This window comes from Punica granatum, chromosome 7 (genome assembly GCF_007655135.1).
Source record: "Punica granatum isolate Tunisia-2019 chromosome 7, ASM765513v2, whole genome shotgun sequence".
In the NCBI taxonomy this organism is placed as follows: domain Eukaryota; kingdom Viridiplantae; phylum Streptophyta; class Magnoliopsida; order Myrtales; family Lythraceae; genus Punica; species Punica granatum.
This window is the reverse complement of record NC_045133.1, coordinates 8954560-8981955: the sequence shown is the minus strand read 5'-3', so window position 1 is coordinate 8981955 and position 27396 is coordinate 8954560. Positions and strand designations below refer to the sequence as shown.

Sequence of the window (27396 nt, the reverse complement as noted above, 5' to 3'; positions counted from 1 at the left end):
TAAATTCATTTTTTGACATAAGGGTGGAAGGATATCTCGGGCTGAATGTATCATGGGATTGAAACTCTTATTAGAGATGTAATGCTACCGTCAATTATTTTACAAATCTATAAGCAAGTATACCATGATATCTATATACCCTCTTGTGTTCCTATAATTTTGAATTAGAAAATTTATATTTAATTTTCATTAAAGTATTTTAGCGATGTGTAGCGGGTCCATAAGGAGCCCTGGATAGTTGATGCAGGGAAAAATAAAGAGGAATAAATAAAGACTAAGACTCCTTTAAAGTCCACTAACAATTTGGTTCTCAAATTTGTAGTAAGCCAATATGTAAGTCCTCGAAAAAATTCTGCATGAATTTAATCCCTGAAGTTTCACAAACTCTAACGAAATGGCCTTTTTTGGCCAATATTTTGGTCCAAAAAAAACCCTAAAAAGGGCCTTTTTGTTATGGTTTTTGAAAGTTCATGGAATAAATTGGTGGCAAATCTTTTTCAGGAACTTACGTGTTGGCTCGCTACGAATTTGAGGACTAAAGTGTTAGCATGCTTATTCCTTTAACGAAGTCATCTTGCTCATAAATATTAAATCATTCACGAGCTAGCCTTGTGTTCTTCGAGTGTTGATTTCTTATCTCTTTCCAGTGCGATATGCTTCTTTTCAATAATTTCCTTGTAAAATATTTAGCTATCATATGATTTTATAAAAGTTCTATAGGATTTTAAAGGGAGTTATGATAAATGTCAAGATTTGTCATAAAATTTGAATTCAACTAATAAATGCTTGTTTTAGTAAATATATTTTGTGTTTTCTTTGCTCTATCTTTTCCAGTAATAAGAAGCTAAAATTTAATTTCAAGTAATTCCTACTATAAGATCAATGCTCGAATAAGGATTTGTTGCAGTTATAGGCTGAAAACTCCTTATGGTCTCACGACATACAAATTTTATATATTGTAGAAGGATGCAAGAGCTAAAATTATGTGTGGCGGCCCTTGGTTGAACGTGTGGGAGTAGAAGATAATGGCTATGTAAAATGATTCCAAATTCCAATAGACCACTTAGACATTTTTGGGTTAATCGATAAGATAAAAATAATAAAATATAAAATCTAACAAATACTCTTAAATGTTATTCAAATAATAAAATCAAATTTAATACCCTAAATCTAAATTCCCATTACCATTCGTTATTAAATAAGATATTTCCTAATAACAAGATATTATCTCCAATACCAAATAACAAAATTCCTATTACAAGCAACAAACTCAAAATTCCATGTAGAAAAAAAAAGTCTAAAATTATTAATTGATTGCCAAAGGAACCGTGCAAACACTATGTGAAGTATTGTTAGCTCTACATGACTTTTTAACTTTTTTCTCAAATTTAGCACATCCTTTCAAAATTATTAGGGATCGCTTATGACGTTACATGTATATGGGGCCCAAATTAACATACATATATATAGCTCAAAATTATCAAGGAGTGCTTATGACATTGCAAGTACATGGGACCTAATTAACATATATACATATAGTTGGGACTAAATACACACCTCATATGACCAGGGTCACATCTTTTATGGTAAACGAACAATGTTACAATTTATCTCTCTATAAAATCTAATCTTATAGGACCCACTTTTTAAGGGTAACTTTGTCCATTTACCATAAAAGAGATGGTCATAACCATAGGGGATGTGTTAGCCTAGTGTGTGTATATATAGTTAGAAATTTTTAAAAAATTAGAATAAAAAAAAATCCACCCTCCACACCCTTTGCCTGTAGTGGTTACTTTTCAATGATAGTGGTAACTGTCGGTAGCGATGCCACCTAATTTTTGCATCACATACGTGCCATGCAAATCTTCCATCATTTTCGACTAAAAAGTTGATGATGTGATAGAATTGGAATAAAAATAAAATCATAAGCATTCTCATCTAATCTTGAAAGTATATGATATATACATATATATATATATATATATGAGAAAAAGGCTCAAATTTGATGATGCATGATGAAATTTTCACTAAATAAAAATAGGTGAATTGTATTAAAATATATGATTTTCAAAAATTCCTAGTTTTATCACGCGCTTTCTAAAGACATGTCATTTGATTTTGGCAAATTTTACAATGAAATGGCAAATTATGCTCCATGGTGGAGCAAAAATTTTTTAAGTCCTTTGAATACGAAAAAAATCATTTTTATCCACATAAATTTTTAATTTTCTAAAAGTTCTGGTTTAGTAAATTGGATTAATAAACGGGTTACTCAATTTCCCAAATAAACTAGTTAACTAGGTTGGTTTAGTGGTGGTTGATGTGACGCAATGTGATTGGTACTTGTGGCATGGCTGATTGCGAAGAGCTCGATAGTTTTGCGAGGGGAATACGCAAAAGGAAAATTTTTAAGGGCAAAACTATAAGGGACAACATATGTAAATTATATACTGTCATGATCCAAAGTTGAAAGATCCAATGGTTGTCATTAACAGTCGTTAATGGCCATGATAATTTTGGCACAAAAATCAAACCACACGTTTTTTGAGGCATTTTAAAAACCACTTGACAAAACTGAAAATTTTCAAAATTCACGTATTTTTCAAGGTAACTTACCGATTTTATAATTAAATCAATTATAATATCTAAAAGTCGGGGCGGAGAATGTGATTGATAAATCAAAACCTAGAATCCCCAACTCCACGATCACAGCCCTTTCATTTTAGGTTAAATTAATTTTTATAATATTTTATTTGGACTATATTTGACTGTCATTTTTATATTTGTCCATATTATATGTATTTTTATATAGTTATGATCTTTCTTGAAAATCAAAACGTTTTTTTCGATAATGTACGAAAACTCCTTGAGATATGAAATATCTTTTCAAATTTAATGCACTGAATATCCTATAAATAGATAACATAAAAATTCATTTTGCGCATAACCTTTCTATTTGTTTTAATTTTGCTATTCTTTTTAGTCATAGATGATATTTCTCTAGACATATTACATTACAAGTTAAAATATTCTCTCAATATATATATATATATATATATATGTTATTCGCATTTTTATAGGATTAGAGAAAGTATTTGGTTGTTGTCGTGAAATTCACTTTCTTTAAATCTCACACAAAATTTATATTGATACATCAACTAAGTACATTTACTTTTTCTACTTATATTTATTAGTGATATGTATTGATTATTAGTATTTTGTTATATAAATATTGATACTGATAAAATACTATCGCACAACCCATGAGTATCAACAATTAAGAATAATATGAGAATGTTGTTTCGGTTTCAAACACTGTTATCAGAACCGGACCGAATCAACTGGTTCAACTAGTTCGATCGGGAACTGTACCCTCACCAATTCGATCTATGTAAAGACCCAATATGTAAGGTTGAGCCGTTGAACTCACGAAATCGTCCAGTCTTTAATCAAAATCCTTTTGAACTGGTATGTTATTAAATCCTTTTGAACTAGTCTGTTAATGGGTTTATGGATTTGCTTTTATTTTTTAATGAGGTATAAAATAAATATGTTGGAGGAAGGATTTGATTATAGGACCTCCTACTACCCACTAACATAACAACTTACTCCTCAACCGACTAAGCTAAGCTTACTACTTGATCTATTTTCTCAACTTTTAAGCTTGTATCAGGTATCTAATAATTATTTAGAGGAAGAGGTGTTGCAACAATGTATTTTCTTGTATTTCTTAGAGTTATCATTTGTTTAGCATTGAATTTCTTTATAATATAAAATAATGTAATTTATAATTGAATTTACGGTCCGACCTATCAAACTCAAATTCGATCCAAAAAACCCTGCCCCAAGCCTTAATCGGTTCAACATTTGGTTCGGTTCTGATATCGAGTTTCAACTTTCACCAAAGAAAGACAAAACTAAATTACATATATGCCCTCCGAAGTCAGTGGAGTCGATCGATTGGATCATCTCCTCCTACGTTGCTTTCCTCCCTACCTACTGCACTACGGACAGATCCAGAGCGGAGAAGGGCAGCACAGCAGACCTCCTAAAGAGGACAGAGAAGCGAAGTTCCCAATTGCCCAGAGAGCCGCCGGCGCCCACCCTGCAGTGGCGAACCTCACGAGAGAGAGAGACACAGAGAGAGAGAGAGTTGGATTGGATCTTGAGGAATCGTGGGCCTCCCGAGATGGTGACGAAAACAGAGGAGGCGCAGCTGAGCAGGCTCGAGAGCCAGGTCGATAATGGCGGAGGCGGGGCCTGGGATTTCCTCTGCCTCGTCAGGAAGCTCAAGGTCCGCCGCTCCGACAAGGTCTTGAAGCACGGCCTCTCCCTCCTCAAAGACCCCAGGAAGCGATCGGCCCTCGGTCCTGACGGTACGTGATTTTTTTTTTTTTTTGCCATCGAATCTTGTTTGACTGCTCGGTTCGATCTGGGTTTCTGGGGGAGATTGAAAATTTTGCGGGTTCGGGCAATTCATTGGACGTAGTTCACTGGCGATCAAATTCTTCAAAATCTTTTCTTTTTCGCTGCTGCTAATTGATTTCGTCTGGGTTCGGATTGGAGTCGGTGTAAGGCAGAGAAAGGGTCCTGCCTTGATAGGATCAATATCAATTATATGCAGTTCGAGGAGTGTTTCGATCTGTTTGGCAGTGTAAAGTGTTTATGTTGAAGCTACTGATGATCGACTCCTCCTACATTTATGTATGCCTTTCCTTTTGACTGCTCGGGAAAAGCTGTTTGAAAGTTTATAGTATAGAAGAACATTTGGCATCTACGATCATGCCGGTTCTAGCTAAGGCATGAAGGAAGACAGGGATTCTGCAGTAGCTGTAGAATTTGCCTCCCTGATTGTGTTAAACCTTTGTTGGAGGTGCGGCGCTTGTGACCCATGAGGCTTAGTTTTTACCCGGTGCATATGGATTGGAGTACTTTGCTTGCGCTCTTAAACTCATGCATTTTGGAGCTAAGGTGTGAACACCCTAAATAGGTAGTTTTCTACTTCTAAAAAACACATTGGAAAGGAGAGTCGTGGTATAGTTCGGCTGCTTGTTTGGATTGTTATTGAGGATATGACCTGTTATGGACTATAACTCTACTTGTTATTCTTTTGCAAAGAGATATCATGAGTCTTTTCTCTATCGATGAGATATTTAGGTGCTTTGTTTTCCAATATCTTTTGAGTTACTAAAATTTCCTATGCTTGATCCTCTCTTCTAACCCTGGGATTACAGCAACAATCAGGCTTTCATATCGTGGCACATTTATGTTTTATTTTTTTATTTTTTCAATTTCTTTTACTCTGTTCTTAAACATAGAGTCAAATTGAAATAAAACTGGTCCCAAAATTAGCAAGAAAGAGAGACCCCTTGGAGAGGCATAGGAAATCCACCTATGTTTCCATATTGCTGCTATCTTTCGCCAATTGGTAATGCCATTGGAAAGGGTTATAGACTTCATTGTTATAAAAGGGCGAATCCAGCTGACAAGTTAAAAATGATACTTTACTGACTAATACTTGCAGCCCTCATAAAAGCTTTTCCTGAAGCCCCTCTCTTGCTTTCCTTACCTATATTTTGTGGTCAGTTGGTCTGATCTCTTTTTACCCTTCTGGTGGTGTAGAGTGGACTCTGTATGAGCAGGTAGCAATTGCAGCAATTGACTGTCATTCCCTTGAAGTTGCAAAGGTAAATTATTCTGTTGTTGGGGCTTACTCTCTAAATTTCTACTTGACTGCACGGTCACTTCTTTCTAGAGCTTCTAAAAATGCCAGGTAACTTGTCATTTGTATGGAAAACAAAAAGAAAAAAATAGCAATATAGTCACGAGTGCTGATTCCTGCAAAAGAACTAATATCGTGGACTTTTCGCTCCACATCTCTTGTAGGACTGCATAAAGGCGTTACAGAAGAGGTTTCCTGAAAGCAAAAGAGTTGGTAAGTCGAACTGATCGTGGCTGAATGGATTGATCCATATTATATCATTCAAACTGCATATATTGGCCCTGATTAGCAAGTCAAAGGTTTGCTCCATACTGTGTTAGTTGATGCTGTTTTATCTCTGTCCCACTTGGTGAATGTAATCTTAGAAGTGATATCTAGTTGTTACCATTTCTAGCATGAGACTGATGACAAATGGTTTCTAGATGAAAGCCTTGAGTGAATTGTCAGACCTCTGGATTTTCAAGTGAAACTAGGATCAACGCATGTTTCTTTAGAAACCTGTATCCCAAGCATCATTCTTAGTTTGTTCTACTGTCAGTTCTCCGCGAGTTCTTGATGTGGCACCGAGCACCAGGAGCCATGTCGCCACATTAATAATAAAATATTGAAATTCAAATGTACAAATTAAAAGAAATTGAATATATATGTGGGGAATAAAGGAGAGAACCTTAAATGCCCCAGTTAGAGCTAGATCAAGCAAATTAAAATTAAGGGCCAAAAGTTTGTTGATTCATTTCATGTATGCTGCCATAGAGGTTCATTGTGTGAAAATGATTACAGGGAGACTGGAGGGCATGTTGCTTGAAGCAAAGGGATCGTGGTCTGAGGCTGAGAAGGCTTACTCAAGTTTGCTGGAGGAGAATCCTTTTGATCAAGTAAATTCCTGCAGCACGTGTCCTCTGAATTCAGACATCCCTTTCTATAGATCAAATAATGTTCTTTTATAGTCATCAGGATATTGTCAGTGCTTTTCTTTGCTCTTCTTTTCCCCGTGAAATGGAGAACTTGACTCAACTCTGTTCTGATTTTAAAAGGTGGTGCACAAGCGGAAGATCGCAATGGCAAAGGCCCAAGGCAACATTACTGTTGCCATTGAATTGCTCAATAAATATCTTGAGACGTAAGGGAAATACGCCCAGTTATTCAACCCTTTCCTTAAGTACTTCCATATGAAATTTTTGGCACCATTGAATTGATTTTTTTTTTTCCTTTTTATCTGTTTTCTCTTTGACAGATTTATGGCAGATCATGATGCTTGGAGAGAACTTGCTGAGATATATGTCTCCTTGCAAATGTAAGATTGTATCACATTTCATATTCATTCTAAAGGAAAATTAAGAATCCGACTTTCGTATTGTATACCCCTGTTTGGTAATGAAATCAAATTAATTTAACTTCACTTCACTTTATTTTTTCCTCAATTCAGCAACACAATAATTACTTTTTTATCTTTGTTTTGTTTTTCAAATTCTCTCATATTTTTTCTTATCCATTATTACAATTAATTTTTTAATATGTCTATGCTGCACATATTTAGGTACAAGCAAGCAGCATTCTGTTATGAGGAGCTAATATTATCTCAGCCCACGAACCCTTTGTATCACCTCACTTATGCTGACGTAAGCAACATTCCTCCTTTTCTGTTGTCTTTGCAATATTGGACAAATTATTTCAACAGATGAGATTTGAAGATAAATTGCCGATTCTGGTGCTAGTAAAGGATTTCTTAGAAGAGTTGGTGTGTGGGGACATGTATCCAGAGATCTAGAGAATCATTCCGATTGCTTTTCTCGGGTGGACAGGTGCTTTACACAATTGGTGGGCAAGAAAACCTTCAGACGGCAAAGAAATACTATGCATCCACTATACAGTTGACTGGAGGGAAGAACCGGAGAGCACTTTTTGGTGTTTGCTTGGTGAGCTTTTTTTTTCTTTCGACATCTCTTTTTTCTTGTGTTGCTGTTCTAGTAAGATTGGTTACTTGGCACAAGAAACTAAAATGTAATCTTTTGTTATTATTATCCCAGTGCACCTCTGCGATTTCTCAGCTCTCGAAAGGACGTAACAAGGAGGATAATGGGACCGAGTTGCAGTCTCTTGCGGCAACAGCATTGGAGAAAGACTACAAGCAGAGAGCTCCTGATAAGCTTCAGCTTCTGACTTCTGCATTAAAGAGCCTGCGAGTATCTTCTTAGTTACATTTGTGACGGCCTCTGAAGGTTAATTTGCCTGGATCCAGAGATTTCGGCTTCGACTTCCTGATCAGTTGTTTACACCAATCTGAAAATGCCTCGGGATTTAAATTATTTCAGCGCTTACCTGATAAATGAGAATTTATTATTACATAAGGGAATGGGAGTATACGATGTATTCTTTGAGGAAATGTATGGATTTTAAGATTGCCGTAATTAAGTATTAATTATGGCTCGTTTAGTATGTTGGAATAGCAGGATTTACGACACTTATTTGATATTATCTTCCTCAGAAGCATTTTCATCATCTGATTCAACAATGCCAAACTCGTTAGCCATCATGTACAAATATGATCTAGTAAAACAGGCAAAATTTAAGATTTAGCCCCGAGAACACCCGAGTCGCCCAAAAAAGATCACAAATGTTTCATATGTGCATATTGGACTGGGGCAGCATTGCCTGATAATGATTATTGGTCATGAATCATGATTTCTCATTGCAGGGTGAATAATATGTTATGGTTTCATTCACCAAGACGAATTACACGATCAAGAGTCAATTCAAAACTGAATACACTTATACTGAAGACTGCTAAGATACGTACAGGGTGCTGATCATATATGATTTACAATCATGTGTCCTTGGGATTTGTAGAACTACCTTCTTACAAACTCAGTTTTCATCTTTAGGAATCCGGGGATTCAAAGGATGTGATTGATTTCAGGATCACCCTTCTTCTACTGCTCCGCATAGCAGTCGACGATGCATACCGACTCCGAGGAGTTGAATGGGAAACCCCACTTCCAATCGGCGAGGAGTGTTTCAGAGTTGCTGGAGGTGGGTAATCACCTGATGGAGACCCTCGATTAATATCTCGATTTTCAGCATCTGCAGTCATCTTTTCTTGCTTCTCGAACTTGTGCTTATCAGGGAAGGTGCATAAGGTTTCGAGGTTCCTAGTTGAACATGTTCTAGGAGCTCCATCATTTAATAAGGAAGTTCCAATCTGGCTCTTCAGGAAGGTAACCCAAACTCTGAAAAACGAAACAATCCCTTTAATTTGCAGACTGAGCTTCTTCTCTTGTAGGATAAAGACCGAATAACGTAAATTCAAAAACCTGTCTCGTGTGGTGGGTCTTTTAAGGAGATCTGCATGCTGCTCTTCCTCGCTGTCATCGTATTTTGAGACCATATCAGATCTGACCTTCTCATGAGCTTCTATATCTCTTTGTTGCAGTACTCGCAGTTCTTCTTGATTCAAAGAGACAGAACATCCAGGATCAGCGAGAGAATTCAACATACATAACATAAAATTAGAAAACAGAATTTGCATTGTGTGGACCAAGGACAATCAGCTCTTAACAAAGTCAAGTATGCCAAGTTGGATGTACGTTGAAAAAAATACACCAGTGATACTTCCAAAGATAGTTTCAGCAAACAATGCCAACAACACTACGGGGTTCCCCTGGAGGGCAAAGTGAAGGTGCAAGAGAGACTAACCATCCTTATGGCCGTATGCATTTTTGCATCCTTCACATCTGCAGTTGAAAGAGCAGCCAACTCCAGCCTTTTTTGTCCAGAGAAATCAATTGTTATGAGCAGAACAAAATAAGCACAATAATGATAATCAATGAGTTTCCAACAGAACGGGCACCGAGTGAAGTAACCTGAAAGCATTCACAGTATTTCTTCAGGCAACTTGATCTTTTACATCTACAGCCCTGCTTATGCCTTGCAGAAACAGGAGTTTTGGTTCCTTGCTCCTTAAAAAGAAGAAGAAGAAGAGGAAACAAGGTAATGTCTCAAGGAATCAGGTAATATTACTGAGCTGTGTCCATTCTCGGCTTCCAACTTTTTTAATGGAAATCTAAGGATAGTTGTTCTAACCTCGCCCTCCATGTAAGAATCTGTGTCTCTGACAACTCTTGGAGCAAATGCAAGTGGATTGCGGGACTCTATATGTCTGCGGGTCTCCAGAACTTTATCTTTGTAAATAGGTCTGTTGAAGCAATCTTGACATGAACAAGGCTCGATACAGTAGAGACCAGCAGCAAAGCAGTCACAGTAACTGCATCAGACACAAAAAACAGGATCTAGTATTTAGAGTTCCTAAATTATGAAACATTTTAAAGAGTTCCTTTAATTACAATCAAGGCTGAATAAACGAAGCTGTATTTGCACGTCAACTTCCCTAATTATGAATTCTAGAAACCTGAAAATAAGTAAGAGTACACTTACAGCTTCAAGCATTTTGACCTTCTGCAGTTACAGCGCTTGCAGGAGGCAATTTCCATGTCATCTTCGAATTTGCTCCTGCAGTGATCGAGCATTGCATTCAAAATAATAGGTTGAAGCAGTTGCATTCGGGCCGAAGAAACATCAGGGACATGTAGAGTACCTTTTCATTAGAGGACAACATTGGTCCAAGTCTTTGCAAACTAGACCAGATATACGACGATCGTCCTCAGTTTGTAGAGCTTCATCATCACATGGAACCAGATCATTCCCTTGGGAGAATATCTTATCCACGTCTGAGTAGCCCACGATAGATACATCTCCAGACATCAAATAACCGGAGGCAGATGCAGCACCGCACGAACTTGTCAACGGCAACGGCAAATCAGATGTCTCAGAGTCCCATCTGACAACATTACCGATATCCGAAATAGCTGAGAACGCATGAAGATGCCAGTCAACATTCAATGTGGGATTTGCAATATGAAAATGCTGGATGCTTCAATTGAAACCAATTGCGTTTTCATGACTGATAATAAGAATGCTACTTGCGTTAAAAGACTTACACATGGAACTACCCGTCGAGTTTCTATTAGTTGTGGCCATCTCAGAGAATAGGCAGCGCCTTAGTAAAGCACTTTGCTACATGCAGACATGCATCAAACAGTCATTCTTACTGTTAGGAATAAGTTTGTAAAGTTGCTTTATGAGCTTCAGCAATAATTGTGGCACAGACTATAGTTTATGTAGGAAATCTATCAAAACTGGGAAAAATTTCAGGCATAAGATAACAGCATGCTCCTTAGCCTACCACCTACCACTGCACAAGAATAGTGTAATAAGACGTGGAGCACAGTCGGAATAAAGCTTGGGAATCGAGATTAAATTTTTACCTTGGAATAAGATCTGGCAACAATTTCATTTCTTTCATCCAGTTCCGCACTTGAATCACTCACTGCCAGCTCGTGCACCACTGCATGAGATGGGACAAGAGCAGATAGAGCCAGTTCTTGCTCCAATTTAGATTCCACATAGGGATCCGCAAGACCAGCAGAGACTAGTCCAGGTTCCTCGTGAGCACTAATATCGGGATTATGGATAATGTCTGTAGTGGAAACTATTTCATCCCCGATAAATATGGATGATTCGAAGGTCATAACATCAGAATCCGCAGCGGGAACCAATGTCATCAGATCCTCCTGGCTCTGCTTAGCATGACATATCTTACGGAGGTTCCTCTCACATACATCGATGCCCTCAACGAATGGATTGGAGGACACTATTCTACGAGCATCTTCCTGCCCCTGCGCGGCAGTTGAATGAATAGCAACTTGATTTGCAACATCGTGATCTGTCAGCACAATGTCATGCCGTCCAGCTGAAATCACAGCTTGGGTCCCTGATTTCCCACCAGCAGCATCAAGCTTCTCGACTGGTTTCAGAACTCTGACGCTAGGATTATTATCAGTCTCAGAGAAGCTGTGTATTAATGAGCCTGACAAGTGATGCCTGAAACAGTAAGCAACTCAAAAAGGAACCGATCAGATTAATAATATAAATGCTATGTTTTTCAATGAAGAAAATAGTTAGAACAGAAACAATACCTTCCACTCTGAAATTTAGGATGTTCCTTGTGGGTGTCTATTCGAGGTGAAGTAAACACAGCTAAGGGAGATGCAGAACTTAGCAAGCTGAATGACTGGTTGGTGCCATAAGTCTTGACTAATTCGAGGGGGGAAAGACTGCTGATGTAATGAAATACTGGAGAATCCTGCAAATTGACAAAGCAAAGACTGCTGCTTCACAAATTTAAAGTGCAAAGACAAAAGCCAACTGGAACTTATCGGCGAAGTGCAGACTCCCACGAACGATTTGCTAACTTCCTAATTCCCATTCGTTACATGCAGCTAAGAAAAAGATCATGAAACTAAAAGGGTAGTTCATGTCCTCCAAATCGAAAAAGAACTCCTACTTTGTAAATGGAAATTAATGTGCAGAGATCGCATGTCCATGTCCTCATCTTACAACACATTCCCACATATGAATCCCTGGGATGTTGCGTTCATTCGATAGTTGAGGAGTTGAGCACAGGTAATGGGCAGACTGAAAATTGTGAAAACAAGAACGAGCCAGGGAAAAAAGGCCGCAATCAGTGAAACACCGCATACAAGTTCATGGCCTGACATCACATTCATATGTGTAAGTGAAGGAACAACACATAGCGCCCGAAAAACATCTTTATCAGATTATGGGAAAATTTCCAATACCAATCCCTGAGAAATAAGAAATAATGGCGACGTGTGGCAGCTGAAATTCGAAAGATACAAAAGGGCATATCTGGGAAACATTGAAGAGAACCATTATAGAGCTTCCAATTTAGGAGTGCTTACTCGAACACACTTGTTCAGACATCCGTTCATTCCATGAAAATTTACGTGAAGAAGAAGAAGATGATGAGGAGGAGAAGGAAATTAGGGATCGGCTCAGCTAAACTTAGCTCAGCTCAGCTCAGCCCTGCCCTATATCTACTGATGAAGCCCAAGTTGCCATGGATAGACAAAAGGGTTAAAAGAGAGAACCTCAAAATTGGAAGCGGAAGCGGAAGCAGAAGCAGAGCTTATTAGGGCATCATGGCTCTTCCCCGGTGTATCCATTGTCCTCTCCTCACACCCCACCGCCACCACCAACACAACAACAAGCTTCTCTTCTCTCTCTCTCTCTCTCTCTCGCTCTCTCTCTCTTTCTCTCTGTCTCTCTGTGTCTCTCTCTGTGTCTCTGTCTGTGTGTAATATGGGGATTTTGATTGGAAGACAAGGCGGGAAATGGAAGAACTATGTTTTATATTATTATTATTATTCTATTCTACTCATGAGCTTTGGAAACGGTCCACGAGAATTCTGAGGTTGCCAAACTCCCCTTCCACCTCTCACATAAATTTCACGTTTGCGCGAGATCAGCTCATTGCCTCCTTGTCGTGATCATGAATTGCTTTAACCGTACATCGTAAGTAAAGTTCATTCTCTAAAAGTACAGTTGTCCGACTTCTTCAATAATATTTTCATGTTCTTCTTTTCTAGGAGTATATATGAAGTGAGCTACACAGACTCAGCTCAATGAATGCTCATATTCAAGATGTGCAAGACATGCGCGAGCGCGCGCGCGCACACATATAACTGGTGAATTATTACTAAAATCACATTCTTTTTATTTTCTTTCTAATGGCTTTTAGTCAATTTAATTCTCACCACTCTCGTTTGTTCCTATATGCTCAATTTTCTAATTATAGTTTTTTTTTTTATATATTATATAAGTGAAACCACAACTTGAATATGTAGAATTTAGTACTTGACTAAGGTGGTGTTTGGCTAAAATTAAATTTTCAACATTTAATGGGTTTCAACTTATTTGATAAACACATGAAAAATTGACTATAGACTAAAGTCAAAAGAGCACTTATTCATTAAGTAAGTGGAGAATTACTTATATTTGCTTGGACATAAAATCAAGTGTTGAAATTTAATCGCTAAATGTAATAAGTGTTTAATTAATTAAGTCAAAACTATTTGGTAAAATAAGTAGCCCAAAGGTTAAAGTTCTTTTATAGTATATTTATTTGAGACCCCAGTATTTTGCTTATTTGTATTTTGACCTTTTTATATTATTTTTTCTAATATCTAAAAATTAAAAATTTAAAAAAGAAAGATAAATTTGATCTTTGAGGCGAAGGGGCGACAGTGGCTGCTCAACAAACCACTACTAATCATATGTCGTCTAGGAATGGATTTGTAAAGCAAATCTTCATGGTAATGGCCCATTGCCAGCCACCATCGCCCCGGACGAGGTCATTGGTGGGCTCCTTGCTTGTCGGTGATCTCCTCTGTGGCGTGGTCTCTTCTCCCCCACCTTCTTTATCAGAGGGGGCTGGGATATGGACTGATTTGAAAAAAAGAAAAAGCTTTGAGGACACTGGTGCAATACACAAAGAAAGCCTCCCCAGTTGAGCGAATAAGGTAAATCTACTGAACAATTAAGTAAGTTTCTTTTTACTTACTCATTCAGCACTTTTTTGACCCACTCATTAAGTCAAGTCACTTTTATTTTGTGTTTATCAAACAAGTTTAACCCAATTAATCACTTAATTGGAGTAATCAAACACAATCCATTCAGTCAATTTTGCTAATTTGCTCAGCCGATGGCCTTTCTTGACTTATTGCATCAGTGCACTCAAAGTTTTTTCATATTTACAAATCAGTCCATCCTTCCCACATCTAGTAGAGAGAGACAAAGAAGAGGCGACTCAACCCTTCTGCTACCATCGTTGATCTCGGTCGTTAGTGGCCCTATCGCCAATCTCCTCCTTCACTCTTTCTTTGAGAGACAGCGAGGGCGAGATCTCGGCGGTGGTGGCTCGTCTCTAACCACGCTCGTCGAGATCTACTATTCCAATTCTCCTTCCTCTCTCTTGAGGAGAGAGATGGAGGAAATACGAGTTATGGTGGCTCGTTAGCTGGCCATCACCTCCTCCAGCGAGGACGCTAATGGGTTCATTATAGGCCATGGCAGCCAGTTGATGAGCCACTACCACCCCTCGCACTCAGATCAAATTGAAGATCTAATCTTCTTCTTCTTTTTTTAAATTTTCATTTTTTGAAAAATATATGAAAGGGGGTCAAAGTACAAATAAGAAAATTATTGGGCTCCTAAATATATACTACCAAAGAACTTTAATTTTTAGCTACTTATTTTCTCAACAATTTTGACTCAACCAATTAAGCACTTATTCTGTTAGGGTAAATTTCGACGAAATACCCTATAATTCGGTAAATAGATAACAAAACCTTCTCCATTCAAAATTAGCGACAAACCATCCCTCCTTCCATAAATGTCGTACCAAGAGTGATTAATTATCGCCAAGTGGATGTTGTGTCACTGTGCTCCATAAACTGATCCGATATATCCAATTTTAGGGTGCACAGTGACACTATATCCACGTGGTGATGATTAAGTAATTTTGGTGCCACATTTACGAAAAAAGGGGTGGTGTGTGGCTAATTGTAAAAGAGAGGGGTACCATTGGCTATTTACTAAATTGTAAGGAGTGTCGTCGAAATTTACTCATTTTATTAAGTAAATAAATTCTCATCACTTAAATTTAAGTACTTAATCTTAAGTCCAACCAAACACATGCTAAGTTCCCGAGCGAACCTCGACACTACTTTTTTTTTTTAAGGTGAGTAAATCTTGAGCAAGAGAACCGTCGGAGGAGGGAGGGTTTAGGGCGTCGAACAATAGTCTTTACTCACATTTGAGATCTTGCCGCTTCCAGAGAACGCTGACGACCTCGAAGGTGGGGTTGGGATTGCTATCCCACCCATCCAATATTCGAATCGACGCAGATCAGGTCGATTTGAGGGCTAGGGGCATAAGACAGCAACCCTACCCCAACTCTGAGGTTGATAATGTCCTTTGGGAGCGCTCGCGACCTTGAAGGTAGGGTTAGGGTCGTCAGTGAATGCCCCTAGCCCTTCCCTCCTTTCCAATAGTTCCCCTCAACGGAGTTGATCCTTTCTTCTTCTTCTTTTTAATTGAAAAGTATTTTAACACAAGAAAATATTAAAATTAAAAATTAAAATCCACATTAGCATCCATTAATGGAAAAATGTGATGGTAGGACCAAAATGGCAAAAGACATGGAAGGTTGAGGATATGAATGGCAAAGAAAAAGTGTAAGACTAAAGAGGTAAAAGGGCCAAAAGTAGAAGACCGAAAGTGCGTTTTCTTCTCCCTTTTTTTTTTTTTTTGCCTTCGGTGTTTAAACCTTATGCGACGGGATATGTCGGTCCCGTTTGTTTTCAGGGTTACAATCACAAAAATTTTAACTTTAACTTTAACTCAACCCACTACACAACAAAAATACACATTTCCCAAGTCAACTTTAACTTTAACTCAATACACTATACAACATTTGTCCTTTTCCACAATCAAAATCAAAGTTACTTTAACTCTGAAACCAAACGCCTCAGTCAAATGTCAACTAAAATTTTAAAATTTATCCCTTCTGATTTTTTTGAACTTAGAAATCGACCCTTTTTTTTCACTTTTTGGGAATTGGCCCATATTTCACTCTTTCTCAGTCTTCACTCCCTCTACTAAACTTTAAAAAGGACCCTTCATCTTATTCTTAAAAATTGGCTTGAATTTCACTCTCTTCTTCACTCTCTCTCTCTCTCTCTCTCTCTCTCTCTCTCTCTCTCTCTCTCTCTCTCTCTCTCTCTCTCTCATGTGTCTTCTACAGAAATTATGACAGTTCAAGCATTATTTCTAGCCACTATCATCCCGGTGAGGTCAACAGCTCTTGCAGGCCAGTTAGTCTTCAAGAAGTTACTCTGAAAGGATGAAAATTCCGCTGGGGGCTTCTTAAAAGGATAAGTAGAGATAAAATCGGGAGCGCCACGTCAGTGTGTGTTGGATAATTGTCGATTGAAATTACTTGTCAAATAATAAGAGTTTTATTATTTAATAAAAAATTTATTATTTGTAAAAATAATAAGTCACCTACTGAATAGTGAAAAATCTATTATTTTACAAAATGGATCTTTATTTATAATAAGAAATTTATTATTTTAGATACAATAAAATTCTTATTAAATAGCAAATCCATTATTAAATGATAAAAGATTTATTATTTTTTGGACCATATTTTAAAGCGGGTATCTTTAAAATTGCACTTTTATAAATGTTTTGCAGGGCAAATACACCTATTAGAAAATTGCATGCTAGCAAATTTCATTATCAAACAGTTCGGCACGTACTCCTCTTATGTAAGATTTTGGGTTTGAGTTTTGATAATTTAAAAAATCCACGCTGAGAAGATTTTTCTTTTTAGTGGGGCAATCCGACTCGACTGGATTACTCATTAGATTTTTGGATATCAAGTGTACACAAAAAAAAAAAAAGACTGAGTATTCAATTCCTAGTTAACTCAATCACACATGCATAAATCTATGGCTAAAGATAAAAGTTGCCGGTTAACACGAACAAACAAACGACTAGGATATGAGAAAAAGAACACTTTGGTCGGCTTGACAATAGTTGACTTCTGTCGTATGTATATAAGATTTGAGCAGAGAGGGATCGGTTTAGAGCGAAATCTACAAAAACACTTCGCAATCAAAATAAGTTGATGCTTTTGATAGAATTAGTTTCAATAATTAGTCCGATACTGCCAAGTATTCTCATTAATTTTACACCTTAATTACTTGGAATCAAGTATCATCTTACTTGAGCATCGGAATAAGTTGAATCGAGCTATCACTCGATGCAACAAATTCTAGCAAATAATTAATCTACAAAAACCTCATAGAGAGGACTGCAAAGAAGGCCCGAAAGGCTGTATATGTCGTTGGAACTAATTGTTATTCTTAATTTATCAACTGTAAATACTAAACTAAAATTGGGCCGGAGTTTCAATTCCCACGAAGCAAAACCAAACGAGCCGTTGAAGCCATAATCGAAATTAGAATCTTTCGCGCGGTACGATAAATTCGAACTCCGAAATTCTACCAAAGCAGCAAAGCCGTGTCGTGGTGTGGTGAAGCTACTAAGCTTTAGTTTGCACTGCAAAACATGGGAGTGGTGTTTGCTTGTGGTCGTGTCTCGTATCATTGCATGTCTCATTGCGCCTGCCCTGATGCTCTTCCTTTCTCTCTGGCCCTGACTATTCGGACGAATATATATTTTTGAAATGGTGCTTTTCCCTCCTACCCCACACCCGTTAAGTAGTCGTCACTTCTTAATCCCGATACATCGATACATGCTAACTCATTCCCCGTGCGTCATTGGAGTTTGACGATAATGTCAAATGGAAGACAAGGAGTTACGTATACTACACATACAGATACAGGTTTTCTCATCTGAAATTATCTTTGATGATAAGTTAGGTTGAAAAACATCGACACCATGCTAAGCATATAAATTTATTCCAATCCAAGACATTATAATAGACAATTGTAGTAACTGGCTGCACGGGGACCAACTTTCGGACATTTTTATCATGGCATCCGCACTACAAAAGTTTGATCCGACAACGATGTGAGGCTGGAGTGGTCACATTTGATCCGACAACGACGTGAGGCTGGAGCGGTCCCATAAAGCGGCGTTCCGAGGAGCACCCCTGCTGTATTCAGGACAGCAAGCTTTCTGCTTTCTTGTAGTATTCTGTGTGGCTGTGAATGAGGCTGTGGGCTACGTCTCTTTGCTGGAAAATAGTGTTAGAAAATAATAAAATGATTTTATATTTTTTGTTAAATACACAAAATATTTTATTATATTTCCTCTTATTAACGTGTTTGGGACGGATTTTATTCGAAAATCTCATTAAATGTTTAGTGTGCTTAAACCCTTATAACTTCCAAACATGGAACAGTGCTATCGGCTGTATGTACTATCTCTGAAGGGAGGGCCGAAGCCGACGCTTCAAAATGATCCAAGTCTTAGCTCCCGGACACCGACAGTGACTCAGTGATTGAGCTTGTTCAATTCTTAAAAACATTTTATATGTGCGAGCATGCGTATGCATTTAGAACCTCAACGCTTAATATCGTATCATTTAATGTACCATATATATACAATTTTCACCGAGAAACTAGTTTGCATGGTGCTATTGATTCTCTGCAAATCTTCTGACAAAAGAAGGTACAAAAACGACCCGCCAAAACGGTTCGAATCTCTGCTCTCCGAAAATGTCCGGCTCATGAGCTTTTTGTAACGTAGAATATCTTTGGTTGTTCACGTGCTGCATATAAGATAAAGAACATCTTACCACAATCTTGAGGTGGGATAGAAATTGAGCACAGGCACTTCACAGCAGGTGCTTCCGAGTCCGACGGAACCAAATATTGCATTACCAGTAGATAGAAGACATTGGCAGCAGAAGAGTGCCAGCCATCACCGAATAGTTCATTCATTCAGTCATTACATTCTAGTGGAATATAATCTCACAAACTGTGAATCTACAAAAATGATTATAGACCAGCTCCGTGAAAGGGACAGAATAATAAACACGAGGAGTATCAAACCTGATCGAACTTGAATGCTATCTGCTAAGCTAACCATGCACACAAGTACACCTTTTACCTAAAGAAGACTCAGCATAACAGTCAGTTGTGCAGTCAGAATAACAGTCACTTTGACGGCAGGTTTCTGCTGCTGGCTCAATCCATATAATATTAATAGTCAGTTGCTCAATCTTCATAAGAAGATTGCAGCTAGTTTTTGAGGAATCATATGTCCCGCAAAATAGAAGAAATTTTGAATCACAAGGCACCATCTAAAGACATTCGACAATGATCGCAACCCTTGAGAATAACTTTCCTTTGTCTCAGTTTCTCAAAGGTTTCCATAAATGTTTTTTGGTATTTAACGAGTAAAAGTGCCAAAAAGTAGTGAACAAACAAACATAAAAAAAAGAGAGGGAAACCTTTTAGACGAAAGAGAACTTATTCAAAGAACAAAAAAATTCATAATAAATATTCTGCTTTAATGAGAGACCAAATATGGTAAGGATCAGCAGAAATTTGAGATAACCAGAACCATCTAAATGAACATGTCAATACTCAAATGGGGTCTTTAGTAAAAGATTTGCATTATAGGGCCTGTTTCACAAAAAAATTATGCAGAAATGGGAATCAAGCTAAGTATGATCTAAATCAAATCAATGATGAACGTCAAGAGCTCCTTGAAGGCCATGCCATGAAAAGTGGGCAAAAAGAACTTTGCCTATCAAATCCTATATTGTGAAAGTTACCAACTACATGAACTTTTCTAGTTAAACTGGGCAACCTCGGTGTCTTGACTTTCAACAAGGCACGTCCCAACACAAACAAATGACACATCAAATCAAATAATAATAACCTCACAACCTACTATTACTCGATTACAGACAGAGGATTGTCCACATGTTGTGCAATATAACCCATCTGACACCCAATGCATATATTAATTTGAAGCTGTAGCATTTCATTGTAGCAAATTAAGTAACAAGGCATCCTGGAACCATAGAATCAGTTCAGAAAGTCCGTAGACAAACTCTACATGGACCTCCAACTCCAAGCACCTACTATAGATGCCTACTGTTTGAGATCTGCGACTTAGTTTGACCAAATAGGTATTTCGATGATTAACCTCGTAGCTTCCCGTGGACCGTCATAATCAAACCAATTTGAAGAAATTGTTGACTTCTACAGAAATCTGCTTATGATTCCTCTCACAGAGAGAGGCCCATGTTTGACATCAACCGCTTCAACTTCTCTTTTCTGCCTCCTCTCTGCATTACATATGAAAGTCACGACCTTGACACAGTTCAAAAATAACAATGTGGAGGACCAGAATAAGAGGCAATTTTGTCCAGAGTTAGGATCGGGAAAAGGTGGGCACTGTGTGGTTTGTAATTGATTAAACTAAGTCAGCGAGCACCCATATAACTTACATAAACAGAAAAAGGCAAAAATCTAGTCATTGCATACCAACTATCCACAAAATTCAAACTTTAGACTACTGAAAACAACTGGTCACTCTCCACAATTGCTACTCCAGCTCATGCAGCTGCATTACCCAAATGAATATTCTAATCACCATTCATACAGTAAAGAAGAACATAGTTTACCCAGAAGTACTTCACGTTTCCGGCAACTTCAACGCGAGAGAAAATACTTACAGACATTATTTGCATATTCATGCAATTTTTTGAAGATTTTGAGTGACACAACTGAGCACACTCCAGTCCTGCTGGCTGCAAAGAGACTCAGGGCAACAGAATAACCTTTAATACAGTGAATAGATTCCATATAGTATTCCAAATTGAGAAACCTAACCAATAAGAAGCTAACATGCTATTAAGGGATATACAGAGAACTGAACTGACACCAACAAAACTCTCCGATCTAAATCGAAACTCAATTCCTCAAGCTGCTACCTACTCAAGGGAAACTTACTGATCAAGAAAAATAACAAATAGACTCATCTCAATCAAATTAAGTATAATCCAATCACAAAGAGTTAAAAAAAAAAATTCACAACTCATCAAGAGTATGTTCTTTTCGTCAGCGGTAGTAGTACTCAAAGAGGAATTCCCCCAAACCAAACCTATCTATCTACTCGCTCTTCCATGCATGCAAAATCAACGAGAAGCCGAGGCTGTGAGAAGATTTTGAGTCGAGGAACCTCTGGGAAAACGGCCAAGGGTCCCCCCTGGTTTGGCTGTGGGTGACCCATGACTTTTCCGCTGAGACACTGAACATGAAGACCGCATTCCCAGGGGCAGCGCTGCCACCAAAAAGCCAATTATGAACATCCCAAAAGACCTCGATTGCAAGCCCATCAACCAGGATCGTGTGGTTCCCCCGGAACTTCCACTGGAGCCTCTTGACCTGCATCACGGGTTTGCTGTTGACTCGAATCACAAGGCACAAGTCGTGAGCGCTGCTGCTCGAGTCACACTCGATTACCAAGTCGTGGACTTGCCCGTTATCGCAGAATTGGGCCTTTGTGGCAAAGACTTTCTTCCCGAAAACATGCTCTTTCTTGGCTATAAAGACAGCACTTGAAGGGGCTACCGAAGCGCCAGTTTTCTTAAAGGCCTCTCTCCTCAAATCTCCAAGGAGAAGAATCATCTGCCGGTCGACAACAACAGCCACATAGAACCCCTCCGAGGGTTCAGGCCCGGACCCAAATTTCGCAGAAGAGAGGTCCCAGTACACATCTATCAGAGTAGAGTATGCCTCCAAGGTCTTGGACCCTTTTCTCTTGGAGAAAAGCCACGGCTTTATATCAACCTTACACAGGGACTGGTTCGACGAGTAGTCATCGATCCCGACGCTGAGGCCTTGACCCATCATGTTCTTGCTCCACGTAATGGTAATCAAGCAAGAACGGCCCCTCAATTTCGCTTGATACACACGGGTGGCTAAATTCTGGGCATTTTTCGAGGAATTTGATGAGGAAGAATCAGCAACCTGAACTCCATTCTCGCCAAAACAGGACGGGAAATCCCTCATTTTGAACGAACGCTAAACAGGGACTTCTTTTGCAACTAAAACGGCGGAGAACAACAAATCAGACACAAACCCGGGCAAAGCAAGATTTTGCGATGAGACAGAAGGGGAAATGCTACTTACTTCAACTCGACCGGGGAATTTGAGAGCTAATCTTGGAAACCCATCTCGGGGAAGCTATGAGGATGAGAAATCTCGATCAAGCTGTGATTTTGATCTGCCGGGAACAGCATCCGAGGAAGCCTGCCGGTTAAGAGGAAGAACCCATCAATGGGACGAGCTTCAGAGGAGGGCCAGTGAGAGGCCACATCTAAATTGAGGACAAAATTGGGGAATGTTTGCAGTGGAAAGGAAGAGTGAAAATTGAGTTTTGAGGAGAGGAGCAGACAAAAAGTGGACTTGTTTCACTGTCAATAACCTTGCCCAAAACAAATCCATCCCTGTCTTATAATTAAATGGAAGGAAAAGCATATGTCACAGCAAATTTTTTTTTGTCAATTTTACCGTAATTAAAATTACACTATATAATATATCTTTTAAGGTGTAGTATCAATCATAGTGTAATATTTTACTTTTATATTATTTTTATCACAACCTTTTAAAATTACACTATATAACATATCGTTTAGGGTGCAATGTCAATTATGTCATTACGTCAAATTTTCTATAAAAATTAAATGAAAGGCTAATGTGACACACTCGTTGATGAATAGTGAGCTTAGACTCTTATCACATGCGAAATACTTTATATTCTGACCTGTCTGGTGTTCCCTTTTACCCACCGATTTTCTCACCATCAATACTTGAAACTCATTCATGCCCCTCTTCACGCATCTCTCACTTTATTGTAACCCCAAAATTTTTTTCAGTTCAGCACTTTGCCATTTTTCCCCATCTTCACCGACAAACTTGTCAGTCTCTCTCTTTACACTTCTCTCTTTTTTGTTCCCATAGAAGAAGACAAATTAAAATTTATATTTCATTTGACATGAGCTTCCATTTTCTTTCTAACAATTTTTCTCACATTACTCACTACATGAACTGCAACAAGTCAATATGTGATTTTTATTTTATTTTATTGATGGTGTGGTTGTTTTCAGAAAGAGCAATTTTGTATGTGAAAAAGCGGGAATGTGATTCAGGTATTGATGGTGAGGGTGTCGGATGAGTAAAAGAGCACTCAGTAGGTCATTCTACATGTGACAAGTGTCTGAGCCTACTATTTATTCACGTGTTCCCCATGTCAGCTTTCCATTTAATTTTCACAGAAAATTTAATGTCAGACTATAATTGACACTCTAAACTTTGTGTTATACAGTGCAATTTTAAAAGTTGTAATAGAATTGAAACTACAGCAAAAGGTTGTGTTATAACATATATTTTTCCCTTAAGTAAATAAATAAAATGTTAATAAAAAAGGAAAAACCCAAAGAGGGTTTAAAATAAGAAAGAGATATTACTATTATTATAAAAAGAATTATTAAATATTTTGCTAAAAAATATTAAGAGGTTGTGTTGTGACTCATCGAAATGTTAGAAACAACTTACTTTTGATCTGATAAGGAGTAGCTCCGTCGAAAATTACTCTCGTCAAAGAGGGCATGATATGATGGATGAATCATAATCATCTAATATTTCAATTTTACAAAAAGGAAATAGTGTGGAAAAGAGCAACTATATTTTTTCAATCAGATGAAAATTAAAATTATGGAGAAATCAAAATAACTAATAGTGGGACTTGCTACTTTAGCGCTAATAGAGAAATGAATGTACCATAATCATAATATATAATATTACGTAAAATATCTTAAGAGAGAGAAAGCATAAGTGAAAGAGGATACATACGTACGTATGTAGAAATGTATCTATTAGTATATATATTTATTTAATGGATTATGGATCTATTATTATATTTATTTCGTATAAAAGTAAACATTAGAGAAAGTGACAGCTTCAATAATCCAACGGACGGGACAGGCAAAGTAATGGAATTGTTAAGGATATATGGCAACTGTGTATTGCTGGAAAGCCTTTCTTTTTTTAAAATATTTGTTATTTGTTATTACTATTCACTGATAAAGAAAAAGAAATTTATATTTAAAAAGAAAAAAGGAAAACCCCATTTATCTTCTCTCTCACTCTCTTTTTAGTTTAGGATAAATTGCACTGATGTCCAAAATTTTTACAAATGTTACGATATAGTATAAAAAAAATTTTATACCACTTGTTGGTACACGCAGTTTCAAAATCGTTTCAATGTAGTATATTTCGTCATCTCACACTTGACGTCGTCATCCCGACGTTTACGTGACATATTACGTATCAATAATTATCTGATGTGGCTCAAATTTTAAAATAAAAAATACAATTTTAATTTAAATAAAAATTTCTTCTCTTTCCTTTATCTCTCTTCTCTCTCTGCCGCCTCTCTCCTCTCTCCTCTATCTCTCTTCTCCTAGGGGACTCTGAGCTGCAATCATGGTGGGTCGAGATTCGAGATGAAGGCCATCGTGACAAGAAGTACGAGCTATGGTAGCCTGAGGTGAAGACCCGAGAAGAACTCATCCAGTCCTGCACTACAATCATATGGGCGGCCTCCGCCTTTCATGCTGCCATCAACTTTGGTCAGTACCTTTATACAGGGTACCTCCCAAACCGCCCAATAATGAGCCGCCAATTCATGCCTGAACCAAGCATGCCCGAGTACACAGAGCTTGAGCATGAGCCAGAAAAAGGTGTTCCTGAAGATATTCACAGCCCAACTCCACACTCCTGGGGGTATCCCTGATAGAGATCATATCCAGGCATTCGAGCGACGAGATCTACCTAGGGCAGAGAGAGGACTCTGAGGACTAGACCAAAGATGATGAGCCAAGGGAGGCGTTCAAGAGGTTCGGGGAGAGGCTGGTTGAGATCGAAAAGATGATATGTCTCAATCCTTTTCCCTTTCACCTCATCTACCAAGACCCCTCTCCTCTTTCTTCCACTATTTTTTTTTTAAATTAAGGGAAATTGAGTTGATGGTGGGGGGCGGCCCCGTCGGTGACCTCACTCCACATCCAAGCTCGACGGTAGGGTTTGAATTAGCCGGCTAGCTCAGCCGACGGTAGGGTTGTGGGCAGGGGAGCCCCCTCCCCCCCGCTCGAAAGGTCTCGAATTGGGGGTGGGAGCTCCCTTGCCCGCGACTTTACCCCTCGACCAAGGACGACAGTGGGCTCAAACCCCGCCGGTGACCTGGGTTGAGGGTGAGGTTGTCAGTGAGGGGGCCCTTACCCCCGATTCAGTTGAAATATTAATTAAAAAAATGGGAATCAGTTCAGTAAAAAATTTTCTCTGCGTTTTTGTTCATGTTTTGAATCGTGGGAAGATTGAATTCGATTGTCTCCTTTGATTTTGATTCATGTTTTGAATCATGAGAGGTGGCATGAAAGTTTGAAGGTTCTGGACAAGGCACACGTCAAGCGTGAGATGACGAAATACACTATACTAAAACGATTTTGAAACTGCGTATACCAATAAGTAGCAAAAAAAAATTTTGTACCATATTATAATATTTATAAAACTTTTTGGACCACCGGTGTAATATACCATTTAGTTTAACTGGCAAATGGCCACATGCAAAGGGGAGAAGCCAAAGCCACAAGTCACAAAACCAGCTAGCAGAGCAAAGGTTCTACCAATCAATAAGGCAATAAATCCTTTTCTGATTTTGGCTTTGGCTATACTACTAGTAGGAAGTCAAAAACTTGCCACTGAAAAAGGAATTTCTTAAAATAAATTTTGATATTTATTGCTAATATATATCAGTAATTGTAGTAGCGAACTCGAAAACTCTTGGTTATCAAGCGAATGCGCGTCACTGTACTTTTTCCTCTTTTGATGAAAATTCTAAGTTTCTATTATTTTATCATATTAGATTGAATAAATTACACTATATGATACAAGATTCTAACTTTTTTCACGGGATAGCACATTTTTCTTCAATGTTAGCAAATAGGACGAAAATTTTGAAACTTTTTTTCACTATATTAAACAATGTCTACTTTTTTTTCACTATATTAAACAACATTTGCCTTTTTTTTTTTATGAATTATACAACATTTGCCTTGCCTGTGCGCCCACTGCTCTCCTTGTGGACCAGCCTTGATGCAGTCCAAGACCTTGGATCACTACCTTGCCTTGATCGAGCCTCGATATGGAACCTGTTTGGGTCACCTCATTGTTCCCAATTAAAAAAACCTTGGTTGCGAGGGCTTTAAGTGTCGACGATTTACCGACGTTGCCCGACGACACTCACGTGGATGTTCTATTGTCCTTCTTGAGGTCTGTAATGTGTTCTTATTGACTTGGTTAGAGCGTGGTTGGCTCGTCCTTGATTGTGCTGTGTCAATTCTTAACGGCTTGGAGTTACGTAGGTGTGTATTGTCGAGGTTTGATCTTAGGTTTGTTCTGTTGGTTTATGTAATAAGGGATGGTATACTCATCGACGTTGTGACAGTAGTACTTCTGATGGCCCCTTGGTCGGCCGTTGTGTTACCCGGCCTCATGGTCGACAGTCTGGTTGGTATGTTGGCTGGCCTCGTGGTCAGTAGTGTCTTCATTGGTCGTTTCTTGGCTAGCTTCGTGGTTGGCAGTGGGTGTATGGCCGATTCCCCGTTGGCAGTCTATCGTCGATCGCTCCGACGTGTACACTATGAGTGTTTGAATAAAAAAATTTCATTTGTCCACTGAAAAAATAAAGCACAAACCTAGTTAGCATAAAAAAAAAAAGTACTTATACAAATAGCATAAAACGTGAACCGATGTTAAAGATATTCTCATTGTATCATAAATATCGGCAACAACTTGATGTAACTTTATGGTTTATTTTTATTAAATAAATATACATAAAGAGTTTTTCACTGAAATGCATTAATATCTCATAATATAAGGAAACTCTCTAGTAATCCAATCTTATTAGAAGGAGAAAGGGGGCAGTCTCGGCGGTTGGGCTCTTTCGCCGGACACTGCCCTCCTAGGAAAATTTATGAGCCCATTTTGCAGTAAGTCTTTGACAAAAAAGAGCATGTAACTTGCCCTTTTTTGGTTTATGGCCAAAAGCTGAAGTTATTTCAAATTTAGGCATGTGCTTTTATTTACTTGTATTATTATTTATGTCCAAAGTACTTGTTGTTAACCTCTTAGATAATTATA

At 38.1% G+C, this 27396-nt stretch overlaps 3 protein-coding genes and 1 long non-coding RNA gene across 9 annotated transcripts; 2 read left to right on the top strand and 2 right to left on the bottom strand.

Moving 5' to 3' along the window:
- The first annotated feature begins 3982 nt into the window (after window positions 1–3982).
- On the top strand, window positions 3983–8212 carry LOC116214662 (ER membrane protein complex subunit 2). Its single transcript, XM_031550072.1, has 9 exons — window positions 3983–4379; window positions 5626–5690; window positions 5890–5938; window positions 6506–6600; window positions 6760–6845; window positions 6960–7019; window positions 7263–7344; window positions 7528–7641; window positions 7753–8212. The coding sequence occupies exons 1-9, from the start codon at window positions 4193–4195 to the stop codon at window positions 7918–7920; spliced, it is 906 nt and encodes a 301-aa protein (XP_031405932.1). The 5' UTR covers window positions 3983–4192; the 3' UTR covers window positions 7921–8212.
- Window positions 8213–8424: 212 nt separating this feature from the next.
- LOC116214661 (CRC domain-containing protein TSO1-like) lies at window positions 8425–12958 on the bottom strand. Of its 3 annotated transcripts, none has more exons than XM_031550069.1 (11): window positions 12733–12958; window positions 11758–11924; window positions 11047–11662; window positions 10720–10795; window positions 10317–10587; window positions 10157–10231; window positions 9806–9986; window positions 9586–9681; window positions 9419–9485; window positions 9037–9169; window positions 8425–8952 (listed from the first exon to the last, which is right to left on the bottom strand). In XM_031550069.1, the coding sequence occupies exons 1-11, from the start codon at window positions 12805–12807 to the stop codon at window positions 8604–8606; spliced, it is 2106 nt and encodes a 701-aa protein (XP_031405929.1). In that variant the 5' UTR covers window positions 12808–12958; the 3' UTR covers window positions 8425–8603. The 3 variants fall into 3 exon arrangements, with proteins under 3 accessions (XP_031405929.1, XP_031405930.1, XP_031405931.1); XM_031550070.1 differs by having other exon boundaries at window positions 9037–9166; window positions 12733–12957; XM_031550071.1 differs by lacking the exon at window positions 12733–12958 and adding an exon at window positions 12544–12726.
- Window positions 8625–10718, top strand: LOC116214664. Of its 3 annotated transcripts, none has more exons than XR_004158300.1 (4): window positions 8625–8755; window positions 8849–8940; window positions 9156–9712; window positions 10184–10718. It is a non-coding gene; the product is annotated as an uncharacterized LOC116214664 (long non-coding RNA). The 3 variants fall into 3 exon arrangements; XR_004158301.1 differs by having other exon boundaries at window positions 9156–9732; window positions 10190–10718; XR_004158299.1 differs by having other exon boundaries at window positions 9156–9732.
- A 7157-nt stretch (window positions 12959–20115) lies between the features above and the next one.
- LOC116215153 lies at window positions 20116–22610 on the bottom strand. Of its 2 annotated transcripts, XR_004158421.1 has the most exons (3): window positions 22327–22610; window positions 20868–22241; window positions 20116–20477 (listed from the first exon to the last, which is right to left on the bottom strand). XR_004158421.1 is itself a non-coding variant. In XM_031550754.1 (2 exons), the coding sequence occupies exon 2, from the start codon at window positions 22204–22206 to the stop codon at window positions 21304–21306; it is 903 nt and encodes a 300-aa protein (XP_031406614.1). In that variant the 5' UTR covers window positions 22207–22241; window positions 22327–22610; the 3' UTR covers window positions 20116–21303. The 2 variants fall into 2 exon arrangements, 1 of the variants encoding a protein (XP_031406614.1); XM_031550754.1 differs by having other exon boundaries at window positions 20116–22241.
- Between the last annotated feature and the right edge of the window lie 4786 nt (window positions 22611–27396).